Source organism: Rhopalosiphum padi, chromosome 1 (assembly GCF_020882245.1).
Source record: "Rhopalosiphum padi isolate XX-2018 chromosome 1, ASM2088224v1, whole genome shotgun sequence".
Lineage (NCBI taxonomy): Eukaryota > Metazoa > Arthropoda > Insecta > Hemiptera > Aphididae > Rhopalosiphum > Rhopalosiphum padi.
In genome coordinates, this window is record NC_083597.1 from 10,273,291 (window position 1) to 10,284,978 (window position 11,688).

General features: G+C 28.0%; 4 protein-coding genes across 4 annotated transcripts; all 4 read left to right on the forward strand.

The window, feature by feature from the left end:
* The first annotated feature begins 1,276 nt into the window (after positions 1 to 1,276).
* On the forward strand, positions 1,277 to 3,116 carry LOC132917631 (putative methyltransferase C9orf114). Its single transcript, XM_060978459.1, has 3 exons — positions 1,277 to 1,790; positions 1,855 to 2,087; positions 2,430 to 3,116. The coding sequence occupies exons 1-3, from the start codon at positions 1,386 to 1,388 to the stop codon at positions 2,980 to 2,982; spliced, it is 1,191 nt and encodes a 396-aa protein (XP_060834442.1). The 5' UTR covers positions 1,277 to 1,385; the 3' UTR covers positions 2,983 to 3,116.
* Positions 3,117 to 3,904: 788 nt separating this feature from the next.
* On the forward strand, positions 3,905 to 5,754 carry LOC132917406 (probable ribosome biogenesis protein RLP24). The gene is made up of 4 exons (XM_060978128.1): positions 3,905 to 4,198; positions 4,275 to 4,461; positions 4,604 to 4,753; positions 5,608 to 5,754. The coding sequence occupies exons 1-4, from the start codon at positions 4,118 to 4,120 to the stop codon at positions 5,733 to 5,735; spliced, it is 546 nt and encodes a 181-aa protein (XP_060834111.1). The 5' UTR covers positions 3,905 to 4,117; the 3' UTR covers positions 5,736 to 5,754.
* A 1,279-nt stretch (positions 5,755 to 7,033) lies between these two features.
* On the forward strand, positions 7,034 to 8,315 carry LOC132917407 (succinate dehydrogenase assembly factor 2, mitochondrial-like). The gene is made up of 2 exons (XM_060978129.1): positions 7,034 to 7,255; positions 7,340 to 8,315. The coding sequence occupies exons 1-2, from the start codon at positions 7,214 to 7,216 to the stop codon at positions 7,673 to 7,675; spliced, it is 378 nt and encodes a 125-aa protein (XP_060834112.1). The 5' UTR covers positions 7,034 to 7,213; the 3' UTR covers positions 7,676 to 8,315.
* An 866-nt stretch (positions 8,316 to 9,181) lies between these two features.
* Positions 9,182 to 10,017, forward strand: LOC132932474 (NADH dehydrogenase [ubiquinone] 1 beta subcomplex subunit 4). The gene is made up of 3 exons (XM_060998866.1): positions 9,182 to 9,421; positions 9,500 to 9,643; positions 9,726 to 10,017. The coding sequence occupies exons 1-3, from the start codon at positions 9,278 to 9,280 to the stop codon at positions 9,792 to 9,794; spliced, it is 357 nt and encodes a 118-aa protein (XP_060854849.1). The 5' UTR covers positions 9,182 to 9,277; the 3' UTR covers positions 9,795 to 10,017.
* Positions 10,018 to 11,688: the final 1,671 nt, after the last annotated feature.

Sequence of the window (11,688 nt, forward strand, 5' to 3'; positions counted from 1 at the left end):
CAACACACATATATTATGCACATTATTCGTTTTATATTATATAGTATTATCAATATCCACATAATTTAAGTTATTGTATATTTTTTTTCTTATTATTTGAATGCATTCATATGATCAGTGGCGTATTTAGGAATTTTAGGATAAGGGCAACACATATTTTGCCGCCTCCCCCACCATTAAAAAAAAATTAAAAACTTCTACGCCGCGCAATGGTCAAACTGTTAATACCATAGAATACCATGGAGGTATTTTGGCACATATTTTTGGTATATTTTTGGTTATATAAATACTATAGTATTTTATACCTCTATGGCACACATTTGTTGTGAAAAATATTAATGATTGACGTCATTGCGCCAGTACTCATAAAGTACGAAATAAAAATTTGCTTTTCTGGACAACTGGACCCAAAGCCCCTACCTAAATACTCCCCTGCATATGATGCGTTCTCGCTTACGATGTGGATTAGGCCTACTGGGGACACCACAATAAAAAAACGCGCCTCGTGTAATACCTCATAAAGTTATTAAACAATACGGACAATGTTATTGTACGTCGTTTAATAATAAAGGTGGCGTGGAAAATTACCTAACACTGTTATTCTTATCTTATAGTTACCTTGCATACATTTTTTTTTTTATTAAATGCCAATTAAATAATTATTTATATCAAGACACGAGAAATATTATAAACTTATAAATAAGTCCAATATAAATTTAACATTAAAGGAATAAGTGGCCATACAATGCTTGTAAATAAGTATAGTCACCCTGTTAGGTTAATGGTTAGGTTTTAATGTACTTACCAATTATAATAAATAGGTATTTAAGCAAATTCTTTTAAAAATTATATATAAGTTCTACATTAACATAATTGATAATTCATATATCGTGTATATTAGAATATAATGAAACGTTACTACTTATTTAAAACATCAAATCTAATATCATAATTAATGGAATTAGAGATTTTACTAACACCATGTAACTTACTAATACTTCATACTATTTCATAATATTTTTAAAAATTTAAATTGTTATTTAAGTATTTTTTTTAGACAAGTTTTTTAAATTACCGCCGATTTCTGGGTACCTAAATGACGTGGGAGATTATAGTTAATATGGAATCTAAATTTTCTTTGAGGTTCTATATGTCCAATGGGATCTAGTTGACGTACGTGGATCTACTTGTCGCGGGATCTAGGTGATACGTAACCCATACTTTATGGTCTAATCTAGACGGCGATTAAAGTATGATAGTAGTATCTGAAGTTATATTGATAATAATAACACGTGACAATCAACTTCGAATTCATAAACGAATATTAACTTATTTCTAATTTATATCAAATTCGGCTAAAAGAAGTCTTATTTGTAATACGTGCAATGGCATCGGTCGAAGTCGAAAGCAACGACAATAATGAAATCAAAAATAATAAAAAACGTAAGAACCAAAATGTTGAAAAGAGTAAAAAAAAAAAAAAACTTCAAAAAGTTGTTGAAATAGATGAAGGTTTAGAAACTGAAGAGGTAATAAAAACTACTAAGAAGAAAAAAAAACATGTAGAAACAACAGAAGCAGAAAAAGTTGAAGTAACAATAAATAATAGTATTGAAAGTTCAAAAACTACCGAAATCAATGTCAAAGTTAAGTCGTCTAAAGTACGACAGTTACCTACTGTCTCCATAGCCGTACCTGGATCCATTTTAGATAACGCACAGTCTCCAGAATTCAGAACGTATCTAGCCGGACAAATTGCAAGAGCTGCATGCATTTACAAAATTGATGAGGTTTGTGTCTGCGCATTTTTATTAATTTATTTCTTACATTTTTTAACTAGTTTTTTTTTATTAGATCATAGTTTTTGACGATGTGGGGGAACAAACTAATGTGATGGTAGCCAATAAAAAAACAGAAGGTGGTTCAAAGACATGTAAACAATTGGCTGTAATCTTACAATACTTGGAATGCCCTCAATATTTGAGAAGAATATTGTTTCCAATTCATAACTTTTTAAAATATACTGGAGTTTTGAATCCACTAGATGCACCACATCATTTTAGACAAGAAGACAATGTCCCATTTCGGTATGTTTTTTTTTTTTTTTAATAAGACTTGAGCACTATTCATAACCAATATAAACCTATATACCTCACTTAGTAAATTAAAAAAATTATAACTCATTTGTTAAAAAGGTACCAAGTCCACCAATTTCTGTAGACATGTAGTATACAGTTATTATGTACCATATTTCACGTTATAGATAACTATCATCATGGTAAACTCTACAATAATAAGAAAAATTCCATGTTCAATTTTTAATAATATATAATATAATTAAAATACATTTTTGCTCCCAAAATATTTCTGTGAATTATTAATAGGTATTATGTAAGAAATATTAAATGTATTGTTATTTTAATTTACAGAGAAGGCGTGGTGTCAACACTTCCACCAAAAAAAGGTAAAGGCTGTAATGTTGATGTTGGTCTCAGAAAACATGTACTAGTTGACAAATGTCTCCAACCATATGTACGAGTTACTGTTAAACTAATACCAAACTCTGATGACTCTAAACGTCAAAAAGGTATTGTTGTAGCTCCGAGTACTCCTAAAAATGAATCGGGTATTTACTGGGGTTACACAGTAAGGAATGCTGAATCAATAAATGAAGTATTTACCAAGTGCCCATATCCTGGTGGATATGATTTAAAAATTGGTACATCTGATAAAGGCATTGATATCGATCAAACCGATCATACTCAACTTGGCTGTTTTAAACATGCATTGATATGCTTTGGAGGAGTTCATGGACTCGAAGCTGCATTAGAAGCTGATCAAACTATTGATGAAGAAAATCCGTCAACTTTATTTGACGTTTACTTAAATACATGTCCAAACCAAGGTTCTAGAACTATTAGAACTGAAGAAGCTGTTCTAATTACATTAGCAGAATTACGTTCAAAAATGAAACTTGGATAAATTATTTACATAAATGTTTGCTTCATTTGATTTTGTAAACCTTTAATAAATGTATGGTTTTCTTTACATTTTTCAAAAATACTTATTACAAATTGTAATGTTTATTATTTAATATAAGTATAACAATACCACAACTTGCAACAGTAATATTTCACAGATTAAAAGATTGCTTATTATTTTCCTGGGGTTTCAGATAACATTTTAAAATTATTGACAATCAAGAATTTTGCCTATCTTGTAGCAGTTGTAGCTATGTATATACTGCCATTATGTACTGCAGTGACATATTTAGATTTTGGATGGTCAGGAAAACATTGAGCATTATTATTAGCAATTGGCCTCATATTTCAAAGGAGCTAAGCTGTTAAGCTAGTCTACGCTGTCACCTGCCATGCTGTAACTAATAAACTAGTAACCAGAGGTGGTGTTAATAGCTATTTTATGAGGGGCTGCCTCATGCAAAAATGAGGGTGGGTGTCCCAATGACTCCAGTATCCAAAACCTAGACGGTTAAACTATATAGTTTATAATTTATACTGATATAGTTACACTTAACGACATACCTATACCTAAGTATATTAGGTACCCTACGTTATATTATTGAAAATTCATTTAAAATGTGAAAAAAAATTGGTGGGTAGATACTTATTTAAGGTAGTTGTTTCGTAGAAAAAAAAGTTTACACATCCATTGTAGTAACACCTACATAAGTACTAACTACTAAATAGTAAGTACTAACTGAACTACAAAAAAAAAATAGATTGAACTTACTGAACCAATTATTTCTATACGCTTTCTATAGCCAGTCTATTTTGCAGAATATTGTTAACTTCACCCATATCCTGGCTACACTGGATAATAGGCGAGAGGAGTTCTTCCATTTTTTCATTAAAAAAATTGGAAAACATTGATACTAAACTCGTGGACGTTGCCATGTGGTAATCACTTATCATTATTTATACTACTGCATTTTATTTTGAATTTTTGTGTACAATGTACAAAATTCAATTCTCATTCTGTTTTTGTAAGCTATAAGCCTATAACTAGTAACTACAGTGTACTGTCTAGTCCTGTGTTGTGTGTAGTTGATTGATTCACGCAAGACGTATTAATATCCACTTCGTAAGCCGATACAATGCGTATTGACACTTGTTATTTTTGTTCGTCCAAAATGTACCCAGGACATGGAATGCATTTCGTAAGAAATGATTGTAAGGTATGTTAAATAAATTTAATATCCATTCCGTATTCTATTAAGACACATCTATTAACAACTTTATTTTGTTTATTAGGTGTTTAAATTTTGTCGCTCGAAATGTCACAGAGCATTCCAAAAGAAGAAGAACCCGAGGCGCGTACGATGGACCAAAGCATACCGCAAGGCTGTTGGTAAAGAATTGGCTGTCGATCCATCATTTGAAATCGAAAAGAGACGCAACATACCCATGAAATATGACAGAGAATTTTGGCAAATGTCTAGTAAGTAAACTATGTACAATAAACATAGTTATAAAATAACTTCAAATTATAAATAACAACAATCTAGATACATTTATTAAATGGTCTTTTGTACGATCAAGAACATTTGTGAAATTTAATGTAATAATATTTGATTGAATAGTGGAAGCAATCAAAAAAGTCACTGAAATTCAAAAGAAGCGTCAATCTACCTATGTAATGCAGCGATTACGTAAAGGACGTGAAGTTGAACAGCACAGAGATATCAGAGAAGTTCAAAGAGATATGTCACTGATTAGATCACCTGCTGCAGGTAATATAATCGAACTATCGTTTTAAAAGAAATTACATTCTCGTGTTATATATATATATATATATCTTGATGACATGCACCTGAGTGGCATGGTAAACGACAATTTCAGAAGCAATTGCCTCTAAGATTTTTTTTTGAGGGGGGTGGGTGGTGGTTGTTGAGTTCCTAGTTGAAAATTTGGTATGATATACTAAATAGGTAGTCAATAATGATGTGAAATAATATAATAAGTTGTATTATATTATAATGCATTTATGCATTAATTACTTAAACATTTAAAAGATGCTTTACAAGATTTTTTTGAAGTCCCCCTCCCCCCTACTTTCTGTAATAATTTATAATAGTGGTGGGTGGGTACACGGGGTATTTGTAACTTGCCTCTAGAAAATATTTAGTTCTCCACGCCACTGGCATCTGTCTATTCTGAGGAGTTAGTTATTGTCTTACATCACATCACTGTCATTCAAAAATGCTAGATTGGGTTGCAGAGATTAAGCATCAAAAGCATTAGTACCAATGATATAAAAAGCAGAAATGCTCCAAATTTTGATAAACATAATTTGGATAGATGTTGAATTGTATTTTTTCAAAACTGAGTTACTAAAATTAGGTACTAATATAATATATAGGTGCATGAATACCTCGGTAAGTAAATAATATAGATGTCTGAACAAATTTTTAAAAACATTTTATATGCAATTATTATTATTCAGTTATTGTGAATTCTGAACAATTGTCTGATGGAACCTAGAACTTAATAATTTGTACAGCATAGTGTTACCATATTTATGATTTTTATTTTTATGATAATATATATGAAATTATCAAATTACTAAAATAATTGTTTGTTTCAGGACTTAAACAACGTTTGTTAACTGAAGAAAAGTTACTCGAAGAAGAACAAGAAAATGATGTAGAAATGATTACTGTAGAAGATGAAAATAATATTGATCATAGTAAATTATCTTACATAAAAATATAAAATATTTGTAACTGTTTAATGGATTGTAATATGAATCTTTTTATCTGCAACTTATACCTGTCATCAGTGGCCCAGGGCCGAAGTGGGATTTAATTTCAGGTCAGGTAAATATATTTTGCCGCCCCATTAGTTCATCAGCTGATTGTTTCAGAAGCTAACACGTGGACATAAACTTGAAAAAAAATTATATAATATACTTTGATCTATAAAACTAACTTATAAAATTAACAAATACATTTTTTGTTTTAATATTTATAAATAAAAAAAATATATACATGGAAATTTCACAAAGTGTACTTTAATATTTATAAACTATACAGAATTTGTTTTTCAATCGCCATCAACAGGAATGAGAAAGTGTTCGGTTGTCATTGAATTTCTTAAACAGCTTTTTAAATATTTTAAAGTAAAAAATGACCTTTCACAGGCCATTTGGATTACTGGCAAAGTTAGTAAATAATAATAAGCATACTACATACAAATATACAATTCAATTCTATAATTAGAATTTAAAATTGATATGATACACCGATAGATAGGAATTTTCAATATTTGATATTCCATAATATATTTATATATTTCATAAATCACAATTCATAATATTAAATTGATACGATAACATCACGTACACTTCATTTTAAGACTAAAATTTATTTATAATAAAACTCATTCAAATATTTAATATATACTAATTTTGTTACCTATTTAATGAAATAAATAATTTTTGTTTTTAATGTTGTGGGTCCGGCCCATATAGTATCCGTCAGTAAAATTTCAGATTTGCAGATGTGCCACTCTGCCCCTAGTCATCACATTACAGGAGTGTTTTTTTTTTTTTGTCCACTACCAAGTAGATTAAACCAATGGCAGTAGCTTTTTTATGTCCTGAAATAATCATACATTTTAAATTTATGAGCTAATGGTGTTAGTATTTTAAAATTATGTTAAAGTTATGAAATGATCATGAGTGAAAAGGGTGTTCCATGTATAGTTAATTAAGCAAAAACGAATTAAATTTTTTATTTGTAATCATGAAATAATTTTAATATTTGTAAATATACCATCGAAATTCAAGACTCAAATTATCTACTGCCTATAATCATGGTACCTAAATACCTAATTCATTCGAGTTAAGTTTAGCTATACCTTAAAAGGCTTAAACCGTGATGTTACAAAAAAGGTAATCGCGGGCCCCGTTTACCATCTGCCCTATTTGTAATTACTCCGTGAAGTTCACTCTATCTTTTAAATCATACTGATAAGTGATATCATCTTCACCTTCATTATTCAGATAAGGATAACGTTACAGAAAAATAGAAAATAATTTCAGTATATTGTGTAAACTACCACTATAGTATAACTACGTCCCTACAAATAAATAAATTATATCTTAATTTGCTCACAAGACTAAATATTGAAAAAATTCAATTACAATAAGCAATTGAACAATTAAACTCAATTATAAAGTATCCAGTAACATGCTAAATAAAACAGTTCATTTTTATAGATATTTCCTAATGGTTTGTATGCTAGTTTAATTGATAATTCATATTTTATGAATATAAAAACATTAAAAACTATAATTATTAATTTTATAATTACAGAGAAATTCTCTTTTAATGGGTATCAAGAATCGCAGTTATGCCCTAACTGGTAATACTAAAACATCTTCAGATTCGGATCTAGATTTGATGAGAAGCCGTCTTATATATCAATCTAGAAAAAGGGGAATATTAGAAAATTGTATAATCTTTACTACATTCGCCGACAAATATGTAAAGACATTCAATTGTGAACAATTACAAAAGTACGATGCTTTGATTAACAGTAAATTTGATGAATGGGACTTATATGCTTGGTCTATTGGATCTAAACCGGCCCCACAAGAATTTGACAATGATATATTGACACTTTTGAAAAATCATGTACAAAAAAAATAATGTAAAGTAGTATAAATATTGTATGTTATTACCTATTCACATAAATGTATGTTGTGTTATGATAGAATATTTTGTTGCATTAGAAACAGGTAAACAATAAGTCATGTCTTTTAACTAAAGCTTTCTTATTAAATTATGAATTAACTTGTTTTTTCCTCGAACAATTACAACCCAATTTTTATCAAAAACACTACCTATTCAATAAAATATTGTAATAATTTAAGTGTTATGTAAACCTATTATTTTATATTTATATGTCAATAATATTATTATTTATTTTGAATATTAACTTGTCTTGTAGTTGTTATTATTGTTACTATTTAGAAAATTATATATTTTCTTATTGTATAGATTTTTCTTTATAATTTGGTATTATAAATTAATTTGATAACTAAATACTAAACAGTTGTTGCATTGTATTTAAATCTTAAAACGCTGTTCTTTATTTTATCAGTATGTATACTATTTTTCTGTGTTCCAAGTTATTATGGAGCTACATAACCATCTAACCCCGAAGTTCCTTTAATTTAAAAAATTTAAAATTCACTATAGTAGAAAATTCTTGTTATGATTAACTCCCAACTGTATAATGAAAAAAAAAGATACATTTTCGAGTAAACATGCAAGGTTATGCAAGTTATATTATGCATTTTTTAATATTTTATTCTGTGTAGGTTTTTTTTTTCTATTTTTATATTCTGTACAGGTCATTACAGTACTATAGGCGCAACTAGACCTCTAAAACATGGGGTGCTATAACTGTTGACAGTTTACCAATTGATGGTATTTTACTAAAATAATAATAGTTAGGTATAAAAACAAGGGGTGCTAAAGACCTTTTTGCACAGGATAATACCTGTGAATCACCCAACAAATAAAAAAATAATTAAAATGGATAGTTGTAATTTCATCAATTTTTGCTTTAGAGCTATGAAAGCTTAAAAGCAATGTAGGTAGTTATAGTAGGATGGGTATATAAAAAAAAAAAAAAAAAAAAAAAGGTAACTGCTCTACTGTCAGTTAAAACAGAGCATACCTTTCCATTGATTTTACTAACAATAAATTATAATAATACAATGTATATCATAAACTCGTATTTGTTATTTGAATTCAATGATAGCTCTTTGCTTATAATACGATTTTGAGCGAAGATCTTAATAATACATTTATATTGTTATTATAGCAACTTATTTTACTATTATAATAATACGGTAGTTTGAATTAAATATAATCGAAAATGTAACATTTACTATAACCTGCATAGTGCATAGGTTAATATTAATGTGTTTAATGTATATGAATATTGAATATGACATAATATTATATTTCATAATCTCATCTCGATCGCAAAAATAAATATTAAATGAAATTTCCCCCGTGAATAGTTTGAATTTTAAAACGTTATCATAACCTCTATTGCCTTAATACAATTTCACTTGGAAATCCTATTCTCAAATCTCAATGTTGGTCACAATGTTTTAAAGGTGATTTGATAAAATATAAACTGATTAGAGGAAAAAACTTAATATTTTCACAAAGTTAAATTAATAGTTTCTTTAAAAACATTTTATATTTTTTGGTTGTCAAGTTAGGAAATTTAAAATGGCCCACGGGGCTCCTTTTAAAACTATAACTGATCCCGAATTAATTCGGAAAAAAAATGAATTACGAAAGGCTATATCTGAAGAATACATAAAGCATACATCAAACCCTTACCGTAACATAAAAATGGAAGGTGGAACTTTGGTATGTACCTATTCATTATATATAAATTAATACTTAAATTTTTATTGCTGTTGATATTGTATTATTATTTGTTTCTAGTTTGATGTCGGTATTCAAAGATATATGTCTCTGAAAGCAACACAACATGAATTTTTCAAGCCTACACCTAAGACTTCACTTTTGGGTGTACTAATGATAGTAATACCATATTTTAGTCTGACTTATTTCATTAAAAAAGAACGCGTAAGTATTATTATTTATGTAGATATTCAATTATTAATAATTTCAATAAAAATATTTAAACAAAATCAATTTTTCATCTAAGGACCGTCGAGAAAATTTAATTCGAACTGGACAAGTATCTTACAAGGAAAGAGGATTCAAATTTGCATAACAAGATTTACATTTATATGAATATTTTTAGTGTTATTTTGGTTACATTACCATTGTTGTTTAGATTTATTAAAATAGAAATGTAACAAATAAATAATAATTATCATAAAAATTTAATTTCAACTCCATTATATATAATTTTTTTTTTTTATGTCTGTAATAATAATAATGAACAGTTATTCATTTGAGTTCAATGAAATATATAAAAAGATAACTAATAATAATTTTTATAAGTCATGTTATTATTTTATTTATTTATAAAATATATATGAATAAAATAAATTTAAAAAAAAAAAACGGGGAACACTTACACACTATTCATTTGGTTTTGAGTTTACCTCAACCATTGACAAGGTCACTATAATTGGTAAATATTGTATATGATAAACAACTATAGTGGAGCTCCTATATTTCTATAATACATTTACATTGGTATACACAAGGCTGGACTGGGTCAAAAATTTCTGAGATAAAATAAAAAATATTGGCCCACTTAGGTGTACCTATAAAAACAACCCTAAAAAACCAGTCTCTAAGAGTACAAGCGTAGTACAGAAACTACCGGTATAGCGATATCCCGCCTGCCCAGTCCAGCCCTGGGTATACGTACCTAATTTATTTTTCTGTAAGTAATACAGTTGGTTGAATTAATTTTTCTAGTTTACAAAAGAACTTATTTGATAAAAATCATCACATTTAAATGGTTTTTCTCTGTTGTGTTCTGTGTTGATCAATTGTGTTCACTTTTTCTCCATTTTCACATAAAGTTCTGACAAAATTTTTTTTTTTTATTACTATATAAATTAAATAATGACCAATAATCATAATCACAAATTACATAGATTATTATAAAAAATAAATAACTCTGTGACTTATAATTGTATTAATTTGGCAGATGATTTTTGATAAATGTTTACAAAACACAAGAAATAACAAACAAACACAGAACTACAAATAAAACTCAAAACCCTTTTATTTAACACTTCATACCCCAAGATAGCTTTAATTTCAGTAACATCCCAAAGTTTAAGTTCATATTATTGAACTCTAGCTGGCTAATTCAAAAAATGAAATTTAAATAAATCGTTAAGTAAACATGACTCGGTAATTGTAATGCCGGTGCCGTTCCTCCTGCGCCTATCTGCACTCGTAATTCGCTGACAGAAATTCCCGTGAGTGAAATAATTGACAGAACTTTATATATATTATTTATAATTAAACCGCGTCTTTAATAATTTATGCAAACAATATTGTGTACTTTATTCTGTAGGATAAATCAAAAGTTGCTTGATTACAATCATCATAATATGGTCATTTTTAGTTTTAGTATTAAACATGTACATTTAACATTGTATTGTAATGATAATAAAGCTAATATTAAATAAATATTGGGGCTACAAGAGAGACAACTGCTTAAAAAAAGACTGTGGCTGAAACAGTTTAGAAACTGCTGATGTAAATAATAAAAATATATTTTCATAGCAGATTTAAAGTCTATTCAACTATCTTCTAATATTAAAATATTTGACCAACTAAAAAAAAATATTCAAAACATCAACTGCACTACTGGAAAAAAAAGGATTACCTATTGTATTTAGAATGTAAAGTTCTAAATTAAACAAGAACTATTAATTATTATTATAGTTACCAATGAACATTTTGACAAGATAAAATACACCAGGGAATTTTAGAAGATGTTGAAATAAATATTGTTAAATGTTTTTTTCACCAATGGAATCTAGAAATAATAATTAAAAATAATAAAATTTAAGTGGAAGGAAATTGTATGGATTGATTCATTATGTAAACAAGATATTGGTTTGAAAATCAAAATTGTACGATAGTTGTTTGACTTGGGTTCATGTGAAATATGATTTAAGGATTAAACCTAAACC